General features: G+C 37.2%; 1 protein-coding gene across 1 annotated transcript in view; it reads right to left on the reverse strand.

Moving 5' to 3' along the window:
• Positions 1–1,432: 1,432 nt before the first annotated feature.
• Positions 1,433–27,957, reverse strand: part of LOC100888763 (hemicentin-2) — a 71,916-nt gene continuing 45,391 nt past the window's right edge. The window contains exons 2-15 of the mRNA XM_030989517.1: positions 23,050–23,185; positions 19,180–19,344; positions 16,228–16,432; positions 12,269–12,408; positions 11,107–11,245; positions 10,129–10,256; positions 9,095–9,219; positions 8,397–8,547; positions 7,573–7,863; positions 6,347–6,619; positions 5,399–5,482; positions 4,675–4,834; positions 3,838–3,996; positions 1,433–2,092 (exon numbers count right to left, since the gene is read on the reverse strand). Coding sequence (XP_030845377.1) covers positions 1,894–2,092; positions 3,838–3,996; positions 4,675–4,834; positions 5,399–5,482; positions 6,347–6,619; positions 7,573–7,863; positions 8,397–8,547; positions 9,095–9,219; positions 10,129–10,256; positions 11,107–11,245; positions 12,269–12,408; positions 16,228–16,432; positions 19,180–19,344; positions 23,050–23,185 — 2,355 coding nt within the window. The 3' untranslated portion in view covers positions 1,433–1,893. The remainder of the gene's footprint in view (positions 2,093–3,837; positions 3,997–4,674; positions 4,835–5,398; positions 5,483–6,346; positions 6,620–7,572; positions 7,864–8,396; positions 8,548–9,094; positions 9,220–10,128; positions 10,257–11,106; positions 11,246–12,268; positions 12,409–16,227; positions 16,433–19,179; positions 19,345–23,049; positions 23,186–27,957) is intronic.

The following is a 27,957-nucleotide window of genomic DNA, read 5'->3' on the forward strand; positions in this document are numbered from 1 at the left end:
AAAGCATCTACAACTTGTTCCCCCTTTTGCCTCCTATATGCGGAATTCCAATATACTTTTAACTTATCATTGGCGTTTGTACATTACGTGGACTTACACGTAATACATAACAAACAACTAACATGTATAATTTACATTGGTATTAAAAATGTGATATGGACTTATTAGAAATTAAATGTAACTTACATTACATTTAACATACACTTAATGTACATGACAAACTTTACATTGGTATTTAAGAGAACCACCTTCTGGAAGACTTTGATTATGTACGATCTAGGACATCCATTTGGGAAACGCGTTCTATCAGATTAAACATCCATCAAGAACTATAACATTTTATAATAATAAGGAATACTAGTTGAACTTTACGTTTCATCAACCATTACATCCACTCTTCAATCTAACAAATATGTACACTTTAAATCATACTGTCTTTGATAGGTCCAGATTGTCATATTTTGCTTGGTATAGATAACGCTCAGTTCTGGCCACGCGATTGGCTTACTGCGAGTCATGGGATCACCGTGTCTGGTCAGGTGGTCGCGTTACATGACCTCTCGTGAAACGAAAGCGGAAAGTTATGTGCAAATGCATGTTATAAGGACGCGACCCTTGGAAGATTTACCGTAGAGTTTTCGTGTGTCGTGTAAAGTGTCGTGTAAAGTGGAACAGACCATTTGTAGATGAGAGGGTTATTTTATAAAAATTACCCCCGACCCGACGCGATGACCCGATGATTCGAAGTAATTTGAATTCATCCCATACTAATGGTTTGATAGCTGTTTTGAGAGTTAGTAGATTCGAATAGTTTTAGCGAGGAATCCCACTCCAAAACGAAGTGACCCCTTACATGGCTCCTAGAAGGATAGACTAAAGTGTTACTCCTGTACATTTTTATTATTATTATTCATGGTAAACATAGTTTTAAGTCGGTATTTTACAATTATAATGCTGATATAGAAACATGTTAAATACGACTCTCATAATACCTTCACTGGTTTAATTAATATTGATAACAGAACAAAGTCACGTCTAAAAGCTGCAGGGTTGTTTCTGAGGCTTAGCACAATATCTTTTATTAATTCATAACGCAGGTTGGAAAGAAGTCCATTGGGATTCTTTAGGGACAACTGAAAAGAAGATAGTCATATACCCCCACGCCGCATTCTTAATGGCATATTCACAAAGTATTAACTATTTTACCCGCTGCAGATTGAAACCCGAGCCTGCCACATTGATTGGAGTATATACACTGCATAAGTGACAAAAGTCGACAGCGGCAGTTCACTGTTTGCTCCATTAGTCTACCAACGCCCATAAAGGGTTAAACAGAGGGGGGAGGGCGGGGGGGGGGGGGGGGGGGGGGGGTAGTGAAACCGCAACTAAAGGAATATTAAATTGATTTTTTTTTTGGGGGGGGGGGGGTCGGGGGTCGTGGATCAGGAAGAGGAAAAGTGCTTAGTACAGATGGGTATTCCCCTGGAGTTTCCATTTTAAAAAATACTCTTATATATCACAACTGACCAATGTAAGAGAGCCGGGTATGGCATATCATCATCACTGACACTTGACTTCGTTCTAACAGACGGATATTTCTGTCGTCAGCTTCCCCCAAAGTGAATAAATAAGATGAATGAAAAAAATGTGGAGAAGGAAACGATGTAACATCCTGGTATTAGACGCTCACATCTCATTATTGTTACAAAAAATTTCAGCTATCCGAAATGAGGCACAGCGTCCATTGCTCCAGCGTTTATATTCAGTTCAAAGACACCTCAGCTTCTCATCTGAGTTCTGACAAAAAACATCTTCTGCTACCACGAACAGTTGCTCACATCCTTCTTTAAATTTAAAGTCTTTTAATCAGAATTGAAGAGAGGCAACGCCCTTTTATTCCAGTGTCTCTGGCAATCCGAAGAAAGGGTCCACTCTCCTCTTTCTGCATTTCTTCAGCTCCTCACCCGGTCCGGGGGCGCGGAACGATACCTCGTTCGTCTCAAAGTCCTCCGCATCAGGGTTGCCATAGAAACCGTTTGCCCCCGCCTTGGTGCAGTAGACCCATCTTCCTTGGCCAGCTTCTCGCATGCATCTGGAAAATGACAACGTTTAAATGATGAATGCATCTGGGGAATGACAACGTTTAAATGATGAATGCATCTGGAAAATGACAAGGTTTAAATGATGAATGCATCTGGGGAATGACAGGATTTAGATGATGAATGCATCTGAGCAATGGCAAGGTTTAAATGATGAATGCATCTGAGCAATGGCAAGGTTTAAATGATGAATGCATCTTGGGAATGACATGGTTCAAATGATGAATGCATCTGGGGAATGACATGGTTCAAATGATGAATGCATCTGGGGAATGACAAGGTTGAAATGATGAATGCATCTGGGGAATGACAGGGTTTAGATGATGAATGCATCTGAGCGATGGCAAGGTTTAAATGATGAAGGCATCTGGGAAATGACAGGGTTTAGATGATGAATGCATCTTGGGAATGTCATGGTTCAAATGATGAATGCATCTGGGGAATGACAGGGTTTAAATGATGAATGCATCTGGAAAATGACAACGTTTAAATGATGAATGCATCTAAGCAATGGCAAGGTTTAAATGATGAATGCATCTGGGGAATGACACGGTTTAGATGATGAATGCATCATGGGAATGACATGGTTCAAATGATAAATGCATCTGGGGAATGACAGGGTTTAGATGATGAATGCATCTTGGGAATGACATGGTTCAAATGATAAATTCATATGGGGAATGACAAGGTTTAAATGACGAATGTATCTGGAGAATAACAAGGTTTAAATCATTGTATCATTCTATGTACTTATTTAACACAATAAATGAAAATGACACGCTCGTTACGACACAGTTTAGAGCACATACGGTTTAATATCATTTCAAGGTAAATCAATGGGCGTAAACATAAGCCTGTGTCATGAACTATAACCTACCTGCCATATCCAGTTAAATTCTTCGTATACTGATGCTAGGCCATTAATTTTGAAGCACGATTGCTCTTAAACTTGACCTTAAACTAGATTTTAAACTAGATCATAAACTTGAAAATTAGGAAGTGCATTCAATGGAGTATCTGTACCTGCAATCTTAATCTTCGTCCTTCATACACGGATGATTAGAACTTTAATTCTAAATTGTATTTTAGCACCAACTATTAACATGATTTCAGCTTATCTTGAGGGATAATAATAATAATAATATTGGATATTTATATAGCGCACAAATCCACCCTGCAGGGTGCTCAAAGCGCTCCAATATTACCCCGGCTCTGCTAGGCTACCGATTTCGGTGCTCACAGCATTCAAGGAGTTCCTTCCTATCGGTCCCCATTTACTTCACCTGGGTGCCGTGTGGCAAATGGAGATCAATGTCTTGCCAAAGGACATTAGTGCCGCGGCAGGATTCGAACCGCGGACCTTGTGATCGACAGTCTGGCGATGTATCCACTCGACCACGACACCTCTACATAAATTGTATTCAAGGAAGAATCTCCCTGCAGTAATCATCTCTTTTATGTTTATACTTCATCCTTTCAATAAAATATGCTAATTCTGAACCATGTCTTTTTAAAATGTTCTTGAAATGAGCTTGAAATTGAACTTGAAGTATAACTTGAACTTGAATATGAACTTGAATGTCAAAGTATATTCAAGAGAGAACCAACCTGCAATCACGATCTTCATCCTTCATACATGGAAATTTATGATTTGATTTTAGTAACACGTTTCTTAAACATGACCTAAACCAAGAACTTGGACTAGATCTAGACAAAGTGTATTCAAGGGAGTATTTACCTGCAGTAATCGTCTCTTCCATCGCCGTCCTCATCCTTCATATACCAGGTATTTCTCTCACCAATCTCGAAGCCTAGATTCGTCGTGTAGTTCACCTCCCCTTCACTCCCGGCGAGGACACAGGAGAGCTGGTACTGTCCCTCCACTGGCTCAATCACTCTGAATGCACATAAGATTCCAATATTAGATCAATATTTAAAACCCTTCTACATTAGTTTATTCAGGAGGGATTAGACCTCCCTGCAGGGTCACTGACAGGTGTTTATCTCATCAAATCAGCTCTCAATTAACATTAAAAAAGGGGATCATGGGGGACCAACTGTCGCCGAATAGACATTGTTTGCTATAAAGATGGCGCAAGTAGCTGTAAGTAGTGCAGTGGTGCTTTAAAAAAACAATGTTTATTTCTTTCTCAGATAAACATCAAGCACTACAAAGTCATTGTTATTAATTCAATGACATAATCGGAGGCAATATTTGACTGCGTGTTGCGGCATGAGTGAAGGGCATGATTTAACACAGTGATTCATTTGAAAGTCTGGAGGCAGCAAAATAATTATCAAGTGGAAAATAATACACTTCTCTCAGTTATCTCTTTTTATACCTTGCTGGATAATTGTAAATATATAGAAAGTTGAATTATTGATTTATGATTATGATCAAACAGACTCAATGCTATTCAATCAACTGTACACGAGAAAGCCAATTATCATCCTTAAAATATAACAGCTGTACTGAAATATGAACTTTATGTGCACTTTTAGAAAACTTGGGAAGATTTGTCTTGCAAAAATTGTTTGTATATACTGTTCACAAATATCCATTTGATTTGCTTACCTGCAATAATCGTTGGCGGCGCCCTGTCCCTGGACGTCGGCCCATCCCCGAAACAGGTCTGGTATACCTGTGTCTGTGACGTCATAGCGACGTAGTTTGAGTTCCATTAGAGATGAGGGAGCGGTTCCAAGTTCTGACAAATCAGTATCCGACATATCATCTACAATAGATTCATGCAAATTAAGGAAAATATTGCATTGGTTTATCATATATTAGAATAATTTAATTATGAATCACGTATTTCTGAATCTGAAGAATCACGATCAGACTAGCATGCTTGTTTAATTATGCTATCGTGGAGCAGTCCATCCACAATAAACATTGTCTTCTTTCACACAGAAGCTTATTTTCACTGATTTATTTTAGAATTTATTGACACAAACTTTTTTTCCTCAAATTATAATTGATTACTTTAAAAAAAAAAAAACTTCCGTCCTCCCCTACGTCTTCTTTCCTCCTTCTTCTTCTCCTTGTCTTCTCTTTGTCTTCTTCTTCTTCTTCTTCTTCTTCTTCTTCTTCTTCTCTCTTCTTCTCCATCGTTTTGGTCCCATTTTCCATATACAAATTACAATTTCAAATACAATTGCAACGGCACCAAAAATCAGTCATACTTTTCATCTCCCGAACTTGCAATGCAGAAGGAAAAGAAATATGAGCAAAATGATTTTGTTTTGACTTTGTTTTAAGGCGGGATTGCAATTACATGCTATTTTCTCATGCTTACTCGTGCCCGATGGCTGCGGCGTGGCTGTCGTTGAGTTTGACATAGGGGGCGGCATTGATGATGCAGGAGTGATAGCAGTAGGCTCTGCTGTGAAGAATGAGCGAATGAAGGTTAATTTTACCCGAAAACACCGATTTTGCCTCAACATGTAGTGACAAAAACTAATGAAAATCAAAGTTTTAAGTTTAGTATTGGCAGAGAACTTAAAAAAGAATATGGAAATGTCCGCTTCTACATGACAGACAAAAAAATGATGCGGTTTAAAAAAGAACAGTCCACATTTCCTTTCTCCTGGTGCCCATGAAGCTAGGTCACTGCTTAAATTACCTTCTGAGAAAAACATTTTGGTTCAGTGATGTGCTGCTGTGGTTGCTTTATTACATGCAAGATTGCTCATTTAATTTCTCATTTCGATTTGACAAAGCTGGTTGCACATATGACGTCATTTGGATTGGAATTACTACCCCAATAAGCAGCTCTGTGAATGCACCCAACCCACACAGAATTAAATCACCACAATATTTGCACTGTTAATTTCACGATCACTCTTTGTATTGTGCGTCAAATACCACCCTGACGCTGTTCTGCGCCAATTCACATCTCATGTGCAATTGAAGTACATGCATTAGTGAAAGAGCAGTAAAAAAAAATTAAGCGAAAATATAAAAATACACATAAAACAACACGTTTGTAGCATTATTTTCTTTTACTTTGATCATAAAAGCAAGCACCCTGAAATGATAAGAAAAATGACGGGTGGTGGGACAGCTTGACGGAACATAGCACAATGAACACAATTTAATGTTATTGACATGATGAATCATGAGAAGACTTAAGATAACATACAATAATATTGTGTAACGCGTAACTCAAAAATTAGCGCAGTCGCTGATGTAACATAACATAATGTAACATGAAATAACGCAACGCGATGTAACGTCAACCTACCAAGGATCTCTACCATCGCCGAAGATGACGCCGTCAGCACCCCGTTGTCATAGATACACTTGTAGGAACCGCCCATCTTGGAGGTGAGGATGGGGATGATCAGGGAGTTCTCTTCGAGGGAGAATCTCTGAAGGGTTTCATTGATTGGGAGACCGTTGCGGTACCAGGTCAGACTGGGTTCGGGCTCGCCGCTCGCCTCGCAAGTAAGCACGAGATCGTCGCCGATGATGACGTTGGTGTCGCTGATGGCAGTTTCCATTTCGAGTTTGGGTTCTGAGTTGGAGGAGAAAGGATGAGAAGAAGGGATGAGGAAAAGACAAGGAGAGAGGGAAAAGATGGTAAGAGCATGAACAAAGTCCTTCTAATGGAGGAGCTGGCATTTGAGCAGATGTAATATGGTCGGTGTTTATCATCCCCATTTAATCATCATTCTAGTCATCATCACCATTATTGTAATTACGATCATCTTTGACTATTGTCTTAAGCTTCAATAATCACCATCATCGTAATCACGGTAAAAAATTGTCAACACTTTCATCATCATTACTATTTTGTATTCATTGTCATCATCATCATCAATGTCGCCATTATCATCATCACTATCATTACGGTTATTGACTTCTTCGTCATCTCGACTATTCTTGATTTACCATCACCATCGTAATTATAATCATCATCACCATTCCTCCTCCCAAACCCCCTCACCATCATCATCACCATCATCACTATCATTACTGTAATTATCTTCCTCGTCATCTCGACTATTCTTGATTTATATCACCCATCGTAATTATAATCAACATCACCATTCCTCCTCATCCTCCCCTTCATCACCATCATCATCACTATCTTTACTGTTATCATCTTCTTCGTCATCTTGGTTATTTTGTGTTACCATCAGCAAACATAATTCTAATAACCATCACCATTCTTGCTCCTCGACCCCCTCACCATCACCATTATCATCATCATTATCACTATCATTCCTGTTATCATCTTCTTCGTCATCTCGACTATTATTGATTACCATCACAATCGTAATTATAATCATCATCCCCATTATTCCTTCCTCCTCCTCAACCTACTCACCATCACCACCACCACCACCACCACTACCACCACCACCACCACCACCACCACCACCACCACCACCACCACCACCACCACCACCACCAGCTCCACCTCCAACTCCACCTCCACCACCATTACCCCTCCTTTAATCTCACCTCTAATACGCAGCTGTGCACTGACTCGCTCCATGCCATGCGGCGAGGTGACCAAACACGTATACTTCCCGGCATCGCGCACATTGACGTGATCAATGACGAGATCGGTGCCATTGAACGAATACCGCATGTCTCGATCAAGAGGAGGGACACCGATAGTAAAACCGTCCACCAACCAGCTTACTGTGGGAACAGGGTCGCCAGATGCTTGGCAATGGAAACGTATGGATTGTCCAATGTAGATGGTTGCATTGGACGGGCTTTCGGTGATTCGTGGTAAAGCTGCCGAAGCTGAAAAGATTTTAAAAAATAGTTTGGAAAATCAAAAGTAACCAAAATTGTATATTTCATATTTCGTCGGCGTTCTCATGAACCGATAAATTAATTTGGCTATTTTTAAAATTTTCTATCTGTAAGAGTTCCGTATTTAAGAATAAGGAAGGGTTAGGATGAAACTAAAGTTTGAATTGTATTTCCATTATCACACACCTGGTTGCCAATTTCTTTCAAGATTCATATATTCCCATCTGATTTTGGTTTAAACTTGAAATATATTTTCTTTTAAATTTGTCATATGTTTTGAAATATATCATTATAATATAAAAGTCGTTATTTTTTTTTTATTCTGAAAAATTAGTTCATAAATCTGTTTTCTATTACACTCTATTCAATATTCAATTTAGCAAGGATCTCCAATATGTTTTATATCAATGGGAGTAAGCTTTTCTCCCTCTTTTTCGGAAAGATTGATTAATCCTTTTTGTTGTGGCTATATTTTTTATTTAGTTTAATTATATTTGTATTAATTTTTTTATCGGACTTACCGATGACTTGGAAGTAGACATCGTCCACGATCTGCCCGACGGTATTGGATGCCGAGCAGGTGTATCGTCCAGAGTCGCTGGGCGTGGTCGAAGTGATATGGAAGCTGGTTCCGTTGTCGAAGAAGATGGTTCGAACACCATCCGCTACAAGCTAGATGATGTCAATCAAGGAAGAATTAGGTTTTTGCTTATATGTTTGTTTGTGTGTGTTTGTTTGTCTTTGTTTCCTTATGTTATGATATTCATGATAAAGTTATATTTAAACCAATTATTATTGTGAATTAAAAATTATGTCGAACATGTACTGCAATACACGACATTTATGCTTTGTTCGGGCGGCCGCCTCAAAACCCCAATTGTTTTGTATGGCCATCCTAGTTCCCATTATACCGTTTAAACAAAAAATTGTTCTATATTATACTGTAGGCCTACTGTAAATATTTATATTTTTCCTTCAAAGAGCTATCTAGATGTATTTTAAGTAATTACCTTCGCATTTTTAATGTATTTTCTTGAATTGAAATACACTAATACACTTCTTGTATAGGGCATATCACATGACATGCCTAATCGTGCTTCCAAAGAGATTTAGGATTAAGGCTTTCATACCGCAGGTAATAGTACATTAATCAAGATATAATGACTTGATAACATCATAAAATGAATGGTTTTAGGACCCCTTTAGTGGCAATATTTACCGGTTCACCATTCTTGTACCACGTTATCGTCAAGGGTCTTGTCCCCTCTGCCTGGCATAAGAAGTCTGCTGTCTCTCCCTCATTCAGCGTTCGGTTGCGAGCAAATGCGGTGAAATATGGCGGCACTATATGGGAGAACGGAAAGAAATGTGAAATAATAATAATAATAATAATACTCAGTTTTTATATAGCGCAAATTACAATTAAGTCTCTAAGCGCTGTGGAAATATTAAATTAAGAAGATTGCATTGAAGATGCCTTTAACAAAAAGCATCAATCACGCTCTAAATAATTATTATATCAACGTTTCCCTGGCAGTCTACTGCGTTAAAGTGCTTAGGATCTCAATATTGTAGTTCGATATCTAAAAACATGAATCCTTTTCGAGCCCAGCTTCATCCCTTCCTTCACAGATAACCCCCATACCAGTTAAATCAAAATACCATATTGTCTGTATGGAACCAGAAATTCATTACCTTATATCATTCTGCACATAATGAATGCCCTTCAAGGTCTGAACAGACGATGTGTAAAGACAAACGCCCTCAACATCACATTCACACATACTTTCTCTCCCCTCTCACTCCTTAACGCCCTTTTTGCACTCACTTTCACTTTGACGTCAATGAATCGCTTGTCGAGGTCCTACGCAGGTGAACCTCATACCATTGACATTTATATACCATATCGTTTGTATAGAGCCAGAAAGACATTTACTCATAATTTAATGCAGAATGAATGCCCTTCTAGATCTGAACATACAACATTTAAAGCCCTACTGTCCTACTTGTAGCTTCTTGCTTCCTCTATATAGAAAACTTCCCCAATCGGTGCATGTTGGTCCCCCATGATCCTCTTTTTCTTATGTTAGTTGAGAGTTGAGTTAATGAGATAGCCACCCGTCAGTGACCTTGATTTGTGGTATAATCCCTTCTGGCCCAGTAGTATTGACGGTCTTTAAAGACAAACGCCCTTTACATCGCATTCACGCATACTGTCTCCTCTTTTACCCTTAACGCCCCTTTTGCACTAACCTTTCACTTCGACGTCAATGAATCGCTTGTCGAGCCCGGCTTCGTTCCGTCCTACACAGGTGAACCTCATACCAGTCTGGATGTCATTGATGTTGCTTATGATGACGGTCGACTCCGTACCGTTCACCCTGGTGAAATATTAAACATGATGTCTCAGGGTAAATGCAATGAAACTTATTTTGTCAAATCTCTTAAAGCCCATCTGTACTAGTGTACAGGAGGGATTAGACCACCCAGCAAGCTCACATGATAGGTGGTTATCTCATCAACTCAGCTCTCTATTACATAAGAAAAATAGGATCATGGGGTACCAATGGTCACCGATTAGGCATTGTTTGTTTTATAGAGGGCGCAAGTAGCTGTAAGTAGTGCACTACTTGGAGCTACTTGCGCCCTCTATGTAGCCAACAATGCCTAAGCGGTACCCGTTAGTCCCCCATGATTCCCCTTTTCTTATGTTAATTGAGAGCTGATTTGATGAGATAATCACCTGCTAGTGACCACCAAGGGAGGTCTAATCCTTCCATGCCAAACTAGTGCAAATAGGTTTTAAAGTAATCAATAAATTTCAATACAAATTCGAAAGCAATGTTTTAATGACATAATCTAGAATAAGTACGAATTTCAAAATTGATAAAAAAGGAAAGACTTTTTGATATACATCTTCGTAGCACATGATATAATAGATGTAAGTAATTTGACTCAAAGAATGTGATATTTACAGAATATGCCTTTTTTGCTGATCATTCAATCATTCATTTATTTACTGCAACCATTGGCTGGATTTCATATAAAATGAAAAACGTTTCTAAATATGCTTTGTACTACATTGACATTTTGAAGTACATAAATTGAAATATCGATCATAATTCCAATACCTGTGACCAGATAAGAAATACGAGGCTTTTTACTACACAAGAAATTTGAATAAATTGAATGAATTGAATATATTTGAATACATTTGAATAGAAATCTCACCTTTGTGAAACGAATTGGCCATCCTCCCTCTCCCAGTAAACCTTGGGAGGGGGAACCCCCGTGAATTCACATTTCAGTTCCAGGGTCTCCCCCTGGATGATCAACGCACTATCGGGAAACTTGACGATCCTAGGTGGTACTGGTTGGCAAAGAAGGAGGAATATATTTCAATTCCAAACCAATTTATTTCTGCTTTCAGAAAAAACATTACAATTATGAACAATTACAACAATTTAGGAATACATTTTGGAAACAGAGGGGTCCACTTAAAATCAATGCCTGACAATTATGGACCTTTAAATGGTTCTTAGGAATAATGAGTAATTCAATTAACAAATTGTAACTACAAAAGGAACTACAAAATAGGAAAACAAGGGGGAATGCCAACAGAGATGAGAACGGCTCTCAGGTGATAAATAAGTAGCAATTGCATTACTTGGGTTTATATGACGTATGTATAGCTACATATCTCCATCGATATCATATCATATCTCAATCATCAATACTGTCACTACAATCTCACCACCAGCCCAATCCTCATCATCACCACCATCACTTACAGCAACATCAGAACCTCCTTCAACCCCATCCTCATAATCCTCATCATGATCATGATGAACATCATCATCATCATCATCATCATCACCATCACCACCATCATCATCACCATCATCATCATCATCATCATCATCATCATCCTTATTACCATGATCATCATCACCATCATCATCACCATCACCATCATCATCATCATCATCATCATCCTCATCCTTATCACCATCATCATCATCACCATCATCATCACCATCATCACCACCATCATCATCATCATCATCATCATCATCATCATCCTTATTACCATGATCATCATCACCATCATCATTACCACCATCATCTCCATCATTGTTATTACCATCATCTCTTTCTTCTTCATCATCTTCATCATCGCCATCATCATCTCCACCATCATCGACATTACCATCATCATATCCACCACAACAAAACCACAACCACCTTATAATGAACACCTTTCATCATCACCAGCATCTGGACGTACACCATCCACGTGTTTGTACACACAAATATAGTTTTGTTTCTTGCTTACTTATGTTGTTCTTGATGTTTTTGTTTTGTTTTTCTTGCGTTTATATTCGTTTTATACCTAAAACTGTAATGGAGGCAACACTCTCCTCCACGCCTGCCTGGTTCTCGGCGATGCACATGTATAACCCAGCATCCTCGGGCATCATGTCAGCAATTATCAGAATAGCGCCCTCTCTGCTGTATTCTTCGGCGAGAATCCTGATGACGTGAAGAGAAAACGTGATGAAAAGTGAGAACTATATGTTTATACACAGGTAAATCAAGATGAAAAGAGAATTGAAGTTAGAGACAGTGTATAAGAAGAGAGATAACAGAAAATGATTATAAAAAAAAAGGAAGGGAGAAAGAGAGTGAGAGAGAGAGAGAGAGAGAGAGAGAGGACAAATAAAGTATTTATTCGTTTTTTGCACTAAACATTAATTTATAAACATGTAGACGACAGATACAAAAAAGAGAGAGAACCAAAATTAAAAGCACTGTTTCAAATATTCAATCACCCATGTTTTGAGTCAAGTTCCAGACTTCCCGATATTTGTTCGAAAAAGTGTCTTAAGTTTATTATTGTGTAAATAATCAGAACAAGAAACAAACGAGCCAATACTACAAATAAACATCCAACCACAAAACATCTGTAACCGGGACTATCTAATATGTTTTCTTGTAATGAACCTGAACCTGAAGATCAATGTCTGTTACATCGACTACAACTCCAATATCAGCCGGCATAGTTGTCTGTCACGAATATAACCTCTTCAGGAGAGCACTAGTCATCCATTACAATAAATAGGCCATGGACAGATTGGTTTCACCCTAAACTTTCAAACCGACATACTGACAAATTGTTATTCCATAATCTACATTTAATCATGGGTCTTTGAACTCTAGACAGATAACTCGAAAGCGTGCGGGATCTGGAAATGGGGGAGAGGGAAGTATGCCCCCTCATGAAGTGGACGAAGTTAGAACATTCGTGCTCGGTGAAGAATATGTTTTTGATTCGAGCACAAGAGTTTCGTCAGTCGAAACAATTTTTGATCAAGTCATAATTGTACAAACCCCTTACTCCCCTCAAGCCTCAAGCTATATTTTCCAGGTAAAATTCCCATGTGGACTACTCGGACGTGATTATCACAAGAACAAAGACAAGCCATGAAAGTCTACCCCTCCATTATAGTATCTATATTCAGTAAACTATAGTTCTATAATTGTGAACTGACGTTGACCTTCATAGAATACTTAAATAGGGAGGGAGAGAATTATGACAGAAAAGTGAGGAAAATGGACCGGAGAGAATAAAGGGGTAAGATTGAAAGAAGAATGCTCCTAGAATACGAAATAGAGAAATAGGGTAACTGACAAACAAACCGGAAAGTCAGAGAGAGGGAGAGGGAGAGGGAGAGAGATAGAGAGAGAGAGAGAGAGAGAGAGAGAGAGATGTGAGAGGAAAAAAGGGGGAAGAGAGGGGTATAGGACGAGATTGCAGTATGGCGAGCAAGGTAGAAAAGTCACAGAGAGAAAGAAAGAGGGAGGAGGTGGATTGGGAAAAAAGGAAAGAAACTATAGCAAAGTGTGAAGAGAGATAGAGAGAGGGAGAGAGCCCCAAAAGCCCGCGAGAGAGAGAGAGAGAGAGAGAGAGAGAGAGAGAGAGAGAGAGAGGGAGATACAGATGACAAGATAGAGAGGCAAAGATACATGTCTCATCAATATCCCCCTCCGGCAAACAATCAGTCTCACTATATTAACCATGACACATGGAAAAAATACAATGTCAAAAATTCTCATTACTTCTCCGGACAGTGCATTTCAAATAGGACTTCTTTCCCCCATTAAAAGCAAATCACTCAACTTTTCAGGAATGACTAATATGCCTCTCGAGGCGTTCCTGGTACAAGATTTTTACCTTTGATATTCACAAAAAGGAAGAGAGAGAAATATAATCCCTTCTCCGATTTCATCTAATTTCCGTCAAGTCGTTCAAAGAAACGTCTCGATTGTCAATCTTAATTCAGATGACAAAACTCGTTATAAAGTTGATTTCATAATTTGAATCGTGTTCTTGGAACGTTAAAGATAAAGTTGAGTACCGGTCTTCCTATTGAATTGTGAAAGAAATTGTCTGGGACAATCGGGGTTAAATTATTGACCAGTTTACTAACTTTACATGCCAACAATTATGGGTGTTGTTTTCCTTTGGGACCTAGTGACAAGTTATTCCATTAACCTGTTAGTAATGAATGAACTACAATACTTGGAATCCAGTCTTAACTGGATATTTTACTTGCTGATATGTCGGGCATGCCTTGGGCAAGCCTCGGGCAAGATATACATTGTCAAGAACATACTTTGTTTAAAAGTATGCATGAAATTTGAATATGTTAGTAAACCGGTCTATTGTGTTGTACACAAACACAAATAATACTTTCAGGTTTTGGAATGATCAATATGGAAAGAATCTGGCTCAATCTTATTGAGGATATCCACACAGAAACGGGTGTATGGACCTGTACACACATGTGGTTTGAAAGTTTGGTCGAAACCTCTAAGCTGTTTCCGGTCATGTTTTGAATATGAGTCCATTTAAAGAACATTCCTTTTAGGGGTCATTTCCACCCTGATATTCTTCCAGAATGACTTCAAGAGAATGACGAAAGTTCACAAATTATTGTTCATCTTTCCAGAACTCAATATTCTCTTTAACATGTTTTAGGTCACGTTGCACATATTGTGATTAATTCCGTTCTTATTTGATTTTCCGAGGTATTAGGCCTACATTAAATGTTTTGAATATCGGGCCATTCCAAGATCACTCCTTTAAGGGGAAATTTCCACCATGGTATTCTTATACAATGACATAAAGAGAATGAGGAATCCCAAATTTGTGTATCTTTACCAGAACTCAATATTCTCTTTAACATGTTTAAGATCATGTTGCACATTATTTTGATTCAGTTTTTATTTTACTTCCGAGGTATTACATTAAATGATCTCTATCCGCTATCACCTTTCGGTTGGGAATCATGCGCCTCCTACACATCTTCCTCGAATTACCAGAAATAAATATCAGACATGTTTCAAGATAATTGAAAGCATATTTTCACAATTTCTTGTTTTGAAACATTATGCCACATCCTAATAATTGTACTGGAAATAGCCAAAGTTTATCGGTTGCCGTCTCATCTTTATGTATTGGGTTACAATGTGATTTTGCAGTATACGGATAAACATTTTCTTAATGTTTAGCGAGAAAATTTGACTTCTTATGGCAAAAGCAAGTTTCAATTATGTAAGTCGATCTTTCCGGGAAGTATGATCATAATGATATAATTGAATAATCTTTTTTGTATAAACGTTGATAAAGAGTAAGACCTAATAACATTCATGGCCTTTGATTTGATACTTGCAATTAGGTCAAACTGCCTCAAAATCGATTTTAATAGATTAAAGAAAATTCTGAGGACGACAATAAATGAAAAGGAAGGAACGAAATAAAGAATTAAAAAAAAAAAAAACAAATGGAAACAAATTGAAGCAAAAGCAAATCATATGATTCAAATTAAATCAGATTATTAGATTTCCAGCATCGCACATGTTACGTGACTTCCAGTGTAATACTTTGTTTAATTTATACATTTATACAATAAAATATAATCAAATCACATCAGGGAGGTGTTTCAAAAAGATTATAAGTTGAACTTATCTCTAAGTTGGACTTAACAAATATGGAAAGCCGTTAGCATCTTTGAAAATATTTTGTAACAGTTATTTTAAGAGGCATAACATGTTGATTCAAATCATTCATATTTCTGTAATCAAGGAGATTTCATGTTCTTGATGTGCAACTTATAAAAAAAAAAAATCAAAAATACTTCAATTTTCTCTATTGAATATATTTATTTTAAGGCCAAAAATGGCTCTCCATAACTTTAAAGTCCAAAGTCCAACTTAGAGTTAAGTTAGACTTAGGATATTTGTGAACCCCCCCCCCCCCATATAATATAAAATCAAATCAAATCTTACTTATGTTCAGGCATCGGACCAGCTATCCTCCTCCACGTATACTCCAGCGCCCCCGATGCAAAGCAGTTCAGAGTGACAGTCTCGCCTTCAAACACCGTCTGGTCCATGGGGCGTTCAAGAACCTTTGGGAGGGGCTGGGGCGTGGTCGCCTCATTGGTAGTGATATCCAATGTGGTACTCAACATACCGGGAGCTATTGTGCTTTCTAAGGGATCGGGGAGGATAAAAGGAAATAGTTGAACATAAATCCGAGAAAGAAATGCGTGGGTTCTAATCCCACTCCTGAGACCATTTTTATGGAATCTTCGTTCTTCCCTATCCTTATTCTTATTTCCTTTCTCCTCTCTTTTCTCTATTCTTCTTTTTTCCTTTCTCTTAATGAATGTTTCCAACTATGAGAAAGTTTGCTACTATGAATAATAAGAAAGTCACATGAACTAAAGAAACAGTGCACTCTACATAATGTGCATACAGAAAATGGAAGATTTTATTATGAAAGTTGTAAAAATTTCGATTTCCAGATTCTACTTCATTATTCTTTCATTCAGTAGTACAAATCATTTTCTAACACAATATTCATAAAAAATACAATAGATATAATAGAAAATAACAAGAATAGGAAACGGAATACAACACGTAGGAAATGATGAGAATGACATTTGAAGATGGATGATTGAAATGATAAAGCCCCAAATAATACCCCCCCCCCCCAAGAAGAAAACAAAACAAAACAAAAGAAGTATACAGGAATAAAGAAAGGTGATGACAAAGCGATGACGTCATAAGCGTGAACTGTGATTGAGAAATAAACATATGCAACACAGTAACAATACACTGGCGGATGAAAATACTGTTATACTCATTACGATAATAAACAAAGTAATGGCGAAAATATAAAGAATGACGATAATACAAAACGGTTTCAAAAAAAAGAAAAAAAAGAATGAGCCTACAACAATGAAACACTTTTGAAAATATGAGATGTTAATAGTAAAGACATGGGTAATGTTTAATTTAATTTTGTTGTAGCTATAATGAGATGACACACGGAACATGACTAATTCAGAGAGATTTGGTGCAAATGATGAAAATTATGAAATGGAAGGCGTGAAAAGTTGCTAAAGATGACGCATATATTGAAATATGAGTATGAAAATGACGTATGACTAGATTATTTCGAAAGAACAACAACACATATGAATAAATATGGAGGTAAAAAGCTTTTATAATGAAATGAAAAGAGAATTCATGACTATTAAATCAAACTATAATTCGATAATGGAGTCAGCATCATCATTATAGACTCATAGTCGTCTGCAAGTCTGCGAATTAAGATGAATTAAGACGTGTGAGTCAGGAAAAGAGTGTTAGAAAGTGCCTAAGGCGATTGGTCAACAAGAGCATAAAGTCTTTATAAAATAGGGATTTAGGCAAGAAAGAGATAGGAAAATGTGTGAGAGACAGAGAGGTGATAAGAAAAAATAGGAGAACAAATTCCTATAGCAGAGACATCAGAGGGTTAACAAAAAAACGTAAAGGGAAGAAATGGAGCACAGGAGAGAGAAAGGGAGACAGACCGAACAGAAAGACTAATATTGATAGAGAGAAAGAGGAAGATAAATAGTTAGGTGTGAGAGAGAGAGAGAGAGAGAGAGAGAGAGAGAGAGAGAGAGGGAGAGAGAGGCAAAGAAAAAGAAGAGAGGAGAGAGTGAGACGAAGAGAGAGAGAGAGAGAGAGAGAGAGAGAGAGAGAGGGAAGAAACTAGCGAAAGAAAATAAACGACTACCAAGGGATGATGACGAAGGGTAGGACCGTGGATGAAATGGTGATCGCTACGATGGATGAGTCACGGGTAGACGGGTGTTAAGCAGAGCAATCAATTAAAAAGTAAATACTAAGTAAATATGAATAACTCTTTCACACAGTCCAACTTAATGTTTTGCCTGCGGGCCAAGAAGAAATATACAATTCTACATATCCAACCATTCAATTCTTCCGATTCATTAGAGAATAGGATTCTGGGTATATGCTGGTCAATGAAGGACCCACGGGTATTAATTTTCCTGTCGATTTCAAAATATGTTTATGGGTGCTATATTCATCTTTTTATGACTCAGTCTATCTCCTCTCATTTTAAAACTCCGTTTGCCTTTTCATTCCTCACATCATTCTCCAATTCTCCATTGTACAAAATAATTGTAAATATTCCACTTTCCTTTTCAAAGCGATGACACGTAAAAGGCGTGAGATAAACACAACGCGGCGCCGTGAGTCACGTGACAGCATGAAATGAGCCAATCGCTATGATCTGTCTTTTTCAGATGCACGAAAGTTATAGTAATTTACACACAAAAAGGCATTCTCGTGACAAGAGCACAAAGGAAATAGGAGACACTAAGGAAACGAGTAAAAACAAACATGGGCGACATCGTGGCGCCATGGGTCACGTGACAATATGGTACAAGCCAATCACTGTCTATCTTTAATACGAGATGAAGGAAACAGAAAGGTTAAAAAAAGAATAATGTGAATCGAAAAATTGTTCAAAGAGCACAAAGCAAAAATGAAGTTAAATGAAAATAAAAAAAGGTGAGCGATAGAAGTTGAATGGCACCTTGTCGACATGATTCATGTGACGACTGAGAATGAGCCAATCACAGGTAAGCTTTGGGAGATGAATGGAAATGATATGAGATGACGTAATTTTGGAAGATGACAATGGTCGGGGGTCATGTACACGTACGGTACTTTGTCCACACATAGCAAAATAAAATGAAAGGAAAATGAAAAGGGGTGTGAAGATGTAAGATGAACGGCTTCGAGGCGCCACTGGTCACGTGACGACCTAGAGTACGCCAATCAGAGCCAAGCTTTAGGTGATGAATGAAAATGGCATGAAATGAAGCACTATGAAAGGTGACAGGGGTCAGAGGTCATGTACATATATGCTACCTTGTCCACAGGTTCGGATACAAGCCTCCTTCGTTTCAAACCGGTTCTTGTTGCCAAGGCAACCGCCGTAAGTGAATGTCTGGCAAGTTTTTGCCACCCGGTCGAAGTACCAGAAAGGATGGTAGGTGCTACACGGTCCGATCTCCTTGTGAAGTTTACAATGGGCTAGAGGAAAAAAGGTTGGAAATGAATCCGATGTGTATTAATAAACGTAGTTTTGATATTAGAGACATCAAATACTCGAAATTATCATACTTACAAGCATGGTTTTTGAAAAAATACAATAGTTTATGTGTAATGTAACTTTGAACTCAATAGTATGCATAATATACGGTATTGCCGGTAGGATTTCTTTTTTATCTTGAACAAAAAAAAAATCATAAATAAAACGTACTATTGAAGGGAACGTATGAAGCCAAGTAGAACATATAACCAGTTTCTTGTTCGAGTTTTGGGGAATTAGGATATATTTCTCCCCTTTTCAAATTGTCTAATAATTGATAATGACTTTACAAAATAGACATGATAGACGTCATTAATTTTGAAATGGACATATATTAATATTAACACAACTGTGTAGTAATAAACTCAAAAGGCACAGCAAACTGAGTATCATTATTTTGATCACAGTGATGTTACCAATCAGAATTTTCTTCTCTCCAAATTCATGATTCGTATTTTTTAGCATCATAATTAAGAAGATAATGTGTGTGGAAACGAAACAGGAAAAAGGGAATTAATTTAAATTTGCTTTCTGTGGACACCATTAAAACATGTTCAGAATTTGCACTTTTCTTGATCTAAAAACCATAGATCGTCAAATTCAAGTTCAAGTTCAAGTTTTATTTCCACATTTGATTAAAAAAAACACAAGTACAATTCATATGCATGTATATACATTAACAAACGTTCAAAATGACACATCTTCAATTTAAACCATAATGTGGTGGGAACAAAGGCCAATGGCCTATCAAGGTTATTCCCAGAGATAATAAAAGTTACATAAACAGTTTCTTAAATATACTAAAAACGAGATAGAAATACAGAGATTAAAATAACACAAAGCATCAATATACAGAATTAAACCAGACAAATCCATTACAACAAAAAAAAAAGAAAAGGAAAGGCATTTAAGTTTTAAAATAATCATCTTCTCTGCATAAAGCAGAACATGAGTTAAGAATAGTCTTTTAATCCTGTTTATCTTCAGATCTTAAGTCACCAAACGTAATATTTTTCTTGAATCACAAGTCCATTCACAGTCTCACAAAGAAATTCATAAAAGAGTAGTCATGTTTGTATTTTCGTCATATCACGACCATTTCGTATTCAATAATAATAAATCTTTTAATCCTGTTTAGTTTGAGATCTTAAGTCACCCCAAATCATATTTTTCTTCAATCACAAGTCCATTCATACTCCCACAAAAAACTTAATAAAATGGTAGTCATGTTTGTATTTCGTCACATCACGATCAGTTCATATTCATTAATAACAATTCTTTTAATCCTGTTTATATTGAGATCTTAAGTCGCCAAAAGTCATATTTTTCTTGAATCACAAGTCCATTCACAGTCCCAAAAAGAAATTTTACAAAAGGGTAGTCATGTTTGTATTTCGTCACATCACGATCAGTTCATATTCAATAATAACAATTCTTTTAATCCTCTTTATATTGAGATCTTAAGTCACCAAAAGTCATATTTTTCTTGAATCACAAGTCCATTCACAGTCCCAAACAAGTCCATTCACAGTCCCAAAAAGAAATTTTACAAAAGGGTTTGTATTTCGTCAACTCAAGATCATTTCATTAGCACTTCGTACAGAAAGGAAAAACCAAATTATTTACGCAATAGTACAATTAAATTTGTCTCTTCACCATCAAACAATAAAAACGGAGGTGTGACAATTGATTCCCCCTCCCTAGATATAGGCTAAGCTCCTAACCCCGACAAAGGGGGTGACTTCCACTTCAAGAAGAAAACCAGCTCTTATTAAAATAGTTGACAATGGCAAAACATCCAAATTGCTCAGTTGCGCCAACTGCAGCGGCGATAATTTATGTGACTGTTATTTTGTAACACTTTTCTTGATGTTTTAACCTTTCCATTTCGACAATTTCCCACCAGCGAGACAATGGCCGGGCCGCTATTTACTGCCTTTAAATCAACACGTTCTGTCGATTTGATGGCGATTAGGTTACACTTTTTTTCCCGGGTGGCACAAAAGGGGTACTCTTGAGTGACGTCCGGGCCACAGCGGGGCAGGATGTCGCTCCACGCCCGCACCGCTGTTCAACGCCAATCATTTCGTGTTCTTTTTAAGGTTTACACTTTTCTTGTGGTCCCTGAAGTCAAGTTGAATGCCAATGGCGTATTTAAACTGACGTACTGTTATAAATAATAGTGATAAATAGGTAAACATGGCGTATCCAGGAGAGGGCGGAGCGGGAAACGCCCCCCCCCCTGGTTGCATGTTTGAAAATATACATTTTTCCTCATTAAAACTAATGGCAATATTTCGCCGAAATAAACCAAATGAATGTATTGCAGAGTGCTATAAAAAGTTTAAGGAAACTTTAAGACAAATTTAAGATATTACATCAACACATTATCCTTATTTTGCCCCATCTTTTATCCATGTATGGATACACCACTATATGATGTACAAGAATAAATACAATTTCTTCAAAGAGGGAGTTGTAATTCAAACCCTCTGATTCACCACCCTGTTCAGTTCAGACGTATGAATCATCTTTCCAGAAACATCGAATCCGTCAAAAGAAGAAATTAAATGGTGCCAAAGCTGAAATATGGAATGTTAAAAGAGTTTGTTTCGAATTGCTACTTACGATGGTTTATGCTTTTATAGTTTTACTGGTTATACGGGTTCTTTTAACAATGTTCCATATCATCTAGATCATTTTGAATGTATTCATTTCATTGGTAGCTCCTGTATGTAAATTAAACAGCTACTTTGCTGACATTTTGCTTCTTGAGTTGGGTACAATTCTTCTCCAGTGTTATAGCGAAAAGTTAATGTATCGAAATTAGAACTCTTCAGGTACTTTTTTGTCTTCTTTTTATACTCTAAAACGAATATGAACTAAATGGCAAATACAAACTTTTGAAAATGTTGGCCTGTTTTAACCATGTTTAGTAGCATTAACATACTCTAATGTGTATTTCAATTTGATAAAGTAGAGAAGAGATTAAAAAACTAGCTTCGTCTTTTCCTTAATTTACACCGGTATATCTATAAAGTTTTTTACACAAAGCAAAAAAATATTAATACAAATGAAAGTATGGTAATATTTGGTTCATCCAAACAGCCTTAGGAAAGATGACAACTGCACCCGCTCCTTAAATTTTAAACTCATATAATTTTCTAAAGAGGGGTAACTAGAACTTGTAATACTCCTATGTAATACACTCATTTCTTTTAATCATAACTAAACCAAATTTGGGTGGCTCGTTGTGAATACATTTTGGTGTCTTTTTCTCGGGGTTGCACGTGTATCACAATTCAACCCTTCATGCCATTCTAGTGGCGGCTAAGTAAACTGGATACCGCACTCTAAGTTGATTCATTTTGCATTTACGACTTAACCTAGAGCACTTTTTGCGACCCAATGTGCTAAACACTGTGCATATCCGTAACTACTAGTCTAATATTCTTAAATGTGACTACATTTGTATTTATTAATACCATTAATGATTTTGGCTTTTGGCACTTTAAATGTACACATATGTTAATATGAACAAAAACAATAAAAATGGGTTAACATAAAACTAAATACATTTCGCATTTTTTCTGCTTTTTCTATCACTTTCAATATTCCGATGTAATAATTATTGATCATGATGTTACCTGGCTTTGGAGGCTCATAGTGGATACATTTCGGCGTCTTTCTCTCCGGGTTGTAAGAAGGTAATGTATCACAATTCAGCTCTACAGGCCATTCTAGCGGGGACTCGGTTATCTGACTCTCACACTCCATCTTGGCCTGGAAAATGATAAGAAACAAAAAACGACATTAAAGGTAAAGTCCAGTTCTGGTCATGAGATTGCATTGTGAAAGAAACGTTGTGGAATCGATCAGAAAAGGATGATCATCTAGCATATAAGTATTGGTGTGTACTGCAAGGTTCTGGAATCATCAAAATGACCAGAAATTTCGCCCAGTCTTGGTAAAGTTAGAAGCACTGTACACAAAAAGAGGTACATGGGACTACGCACACGTGCGCAACACGTGCGTTATATCTATCACGTCCAAATAAATATTATAATTTACCAAATATATCAATTAGTAGGCGGTTTCTCTGCAAGATTTGTATGATCACGTATTAGTCAAAACATATTCTTTCACATGATTGGTAATAAGAGCTTCCATTTCATTTTTTGAGAGGGGGCGTTTCTAAAACTGGTCTTTACCTTTAAAGGAAAGGTTTCACATTCACATTCAAACTAACATGAAGCTACAGAAAAGTGTAATGAGTTCCAAGAACACTTTGAAATATATATTTATCTGTATGCACGTGTGTGTGCGTGTGTATGCGTGTGTGTGCGTGTGTTTATAGTAGATTGTTGTGGGTTTTTTTTGGTTTCAGTAGTAAGGGAGGGGGTTATAATTTGTTTTATATCATAACTGATGTCATTTAATTTATTCTCGAAGGAATTTATGAATTATTGTACATGTATTAAAATATTTTAGTTATGCTATCATGGTGAAAGACAAATAATTGTATTTGAAAAATTATTCGTCTGGTTGGGGAAAATAAAAATTACGGAAAAACAAAAGTGTATAGGTATATGTTTATAAGGAACAACTAACATGTTTAAAGGAATTCATGATCTACAAGAATATTTTCTTCCGAAATTAAATTTAAAAATATACCTTACATTGTTTAACACCATTCCTTTATTACATTCTCAAATAAGAGAATTCCCTTCAACCAAATGGCGAAATCCATGTAGTCTATTGATCCTAGTCGATCATCAAACTTAATCATATTACCTTTAATTTGGGCACAACGAAGATAAATACAATTAAAAGCTTATAACCGGGTGTATTGATAAAGATAAACCATAATTAAAGAAATCTAACAAATGCATTTCGGGTATTTTCAAACGATCACATATTCGTGTTAACATACTACTTGATCACTTAAGTACAATAACACAAAGTTAGTTCATAAAAGTAATTATTTGGTACCGACAAGAAAGATACCAATGTATAGAGCCATAAAGTTAAACGAAGTTTATAAATCGTTTTCTCTTTATCTAAACAGTGAATAACTCTTCGATAAACTGACGATGACCCCTTCCAAAGATATGAAGAGAAAAAAAAAAAGATGTGCTCAAATACTTCTCTTTCAGTCATACGCATTTATTATTAAATTATCATCATGAATTATCTACAGATAACAATCTAGAAATTTGTCATTCATAAATTATGATTTAACCTTCGCACTGGTGAACTTTTAGGGCTTAGACCTCCTGAATATGTTAGTTTTAATATTGTATTATTATCATTTTTCGCTAAAGCAAGCTTTTCTCTCAAAAGAGCGAAATAATTTTGTTAAAAGGGTATAGTGCACTCACAATCCCTCATTTGTTATTCAAGTTGAAATGCATTTAAGGTGAACGACCTGGTCCATACAATATTCAATTGCCATTGATGTTTCCCCCTCTATTAGAAAACGCTTTGCTAAAATGCAATACAATGTTTGTGCAAAGGGGGCCCAATTAAAGGATAAACGGCCGCTTAATACCCAACAATGGGAATCGGTTACCGAACTTTGAATTACAAAAAGTCGTTTACCCTTGATGGCTGTTCATAGCAGAAAAGATAAGTCACGAGTGAATGTTAGCGACAGATAGAGAGGGAGGCTGTATAGAAAGATTAGGTTGGTAATGGTAATGAGGATTACTGCCTTACCAAAGGGCACTAGCGCATCGACTTGGTTTCGAACCCGGGTCACCGAATTACGAGACCACTGCTCTACCGACTGAGCTATCGCGCCTGCTCAAAGTTGAAAAGTTATAGTGAGAGAGAGAGAGAGAGAGAGAGAGGAAGGGGATAAAGATAAATATATACAAAAGTGAGTGAGGCAGAGAGAGAGAGAGAGAGAGAGAGGGGGAAGGAGATAAAGATAAATATATACAAAAGTGAGTGAGAGAGAGAGAGAGAGAGAGAGAGAGGGGGGGAGGGGGCGGGGGATAAACACGAATAAGTTAATATTTTACTAAAACAAAAAACAAAATACCCCCTTGCACAAGTCCCATATTTCTAATAGCCTTCTCTCGTTTAATAAAAATGAACTCTGTGCCAATCTCTATGCCATTCTTTCACTTTCGAATCCCTCTTTCTATAGACTTTACATTAGATGTATTCCATTAATCCATGCAACTCCTCACTCAAAGCTATTTATAACGGATTTACGAATGTCACTTGGTCCCCTTAGTGTAAATAGTAATACAGTACAATGGTTTAAGTGGTTATGTAAACATAAAATTCATGTGATTAAGACTTGAATTTCATTTAAGTTAACAACTAAATTATTAATACTTTTCGTAAATTTGATGTTTTTGTGTGTTTTGTAACTCAAGGATGAAAGGTGAACTGGACGACTTAGGGCCTTTGTTGAATACCTTTAGATGCAAGCTTTAAAGATGTCACATTTTCCAGAACCATAGCTCGGGACAAACTTATTCCCTCACATACTTAAAAAACTGCAAAATTTGGTTAGGGTATAGTGTGTATATATAGTAATGTAGTGGTTTACCGTATTCCTTACCAATTCAAAATCCGCGATGAATCACAATTTTTTGTTTACATACTAACCCCCTAAAATTGGCACCATCATTGCTTCCATCCCCCCCCCCCCTCTCTCTCTCTCTCTCTCTTCTTCCGAATAATTGACCAACTTTTTGTATGCCCTTCCGACTTACTCATTTTCTTCGCACACTTCTGGCAATAGAACTCGGTTAATGCAAGTGATATTTGATATAGCTTCATCTTTTTTAATCAAAATTGCGCCCTTTATATCCCGGAGGAAAGTTCTTCGTGGAATTAGATGATGACGAATGAATCTGAGGTTGGCTAATTTTCTAAGAATTTTTGAAGTGACGTAATTCTTTATCTCTATCGCAAACATTATACGATTGGTTTGCAACTCGTCTGTTACTTTCCAATTTGGGTCTTTTAAAAGCAATTAAGAAACTGAAATATCATGTCCCCCCCCCCCTTATAAAGTGAATGTTGTAAGACATGCCATTACGTAGTATTAACAGTTATCAATTTTTACATTTAAATGTGAATTCTTTGTTGGAACTATTATCGTGCTGATATTTTGTAATCAAAGCAAATTGTTTAGTAACTTTAATATTTTATAACATCAATATCATAACAATATTTTTAAGGAATTTAGAGCATTCTAGCGAAGCATTGGGTAACTGTAGAAATATGCCAAGTAACTCGAAGAAAAAGAAATGAAGTGACCTTTAAAAAATTTTTTTTTTCATCGTCGGGTGTTGGACAGGGATAACTGAAAATAACTTTTATTTAATCACACGACTTTATTGATGACAATTTCATTCACCCCTTTACAGCATGTTCTAATAGGATATCTAAAAAATGTGCGCACTCAACATAAGCAAAATGGCGCCACGACCCAATCCCATACACCTGCCCGGGCTCGCAGGTGGTGCGCGCGTGGGAGCGGAACGCTGGTAGAGGGGTACCGCAAAGCCCACCTAGCGAGTAAAGTGGTATCTATTACAATTCAAATAGAGAAAATGGCGTTTTAATCTGGACCACTGTTGACCCGCCTACCTTTGAAAATCTTGAATGGGGGATTTACCGGGACGCTTATTTCGTATTCCCACATTTGCCGACGAAATTTACTGATTTGCCGGTTAAAGTCGTTGAATGGGAACGAAAGGGGGTGTTATTGACTGCGAGACTTACGTACGCCTCCGAAGAGTAAATGATGGAATCGGATTCGTGCACAACGTAAAGATTATGGAGTCGAAAAAAAGTAAAGAGGGAGAGATAAGGAGAGAGAGATGGGGGGGGGAGGAGTGGAGTGGAGGGGAGTTAGGGAGGGAGAGAGAGAGAGAGAGAGAGAGAGAGAGAGTGAGAGAGAGGGGGGGAGTGCTTGATGATAGTGATAAATAATTCTCTACAAATATTGAACAAAATGTCATGAATGGAAATATGTAACAAAAATAATTGAAAGACATAGAGAAATAAATAAAGAGATATAGGTAGATAGGTACTAGAAAGATGAAGAGATAGAGAGAGATACCTCCACACGTTTGAGAAAAAAGTAAAAAGATAGAAAAAGAGAAGAGGTCGGTTATAAAGTTTTCTCTATCTCTATAATACATATTAACATTTAGCAATGGAAAAGTAATATATCAGAAGACAAGAGGTATACAGAAAGAGAACGAGAAACTGCGGTAAGATGTAGTGAAAATGCTGGGAAAAGGAAGAGAGAGAGAAAGAGAGAGAGAGAGAGAGAGAGAGAGAGAGAGAGAGGGGGGGGGGGCAGAGGGGGGGGGATCTAAGCGGTTGAGGATTAATGGAGTGGGAGAGAGAAAGAAAGAAAAAGACGGCGGCGAGACAAATGAGATAAATGTATTTACATTACTAAATCGTATTAAATGGAGAGAGAGAAGTGGGTTAGAGCACTGATGTGGGCCGTGGTTTCAAACAATTTCTGCGAAGAAATGAAATTGACCTTGACTATACTTGGAGAGTTTACAGAAAAA

Source organism: Strongylocentrotus purpuratus, unplaced genomic scaffold (assembly GCF_000002235.5).
Source record: "Strongylocentrotus purpuratus isolate Spur 01 unplaced genomic scaffold, Spur_5.0 spur5_scaffold_18, whole genome shotgun sequence".
In the NCBI taxonomy this organism is placed as follows: Eukaryota; Metazoa; Echinodermata; class Echinoidea; order Camarodonta; family Strongylocentrotidae; genus Strongylocentrotus; species Strongylocentrotus purpuratus.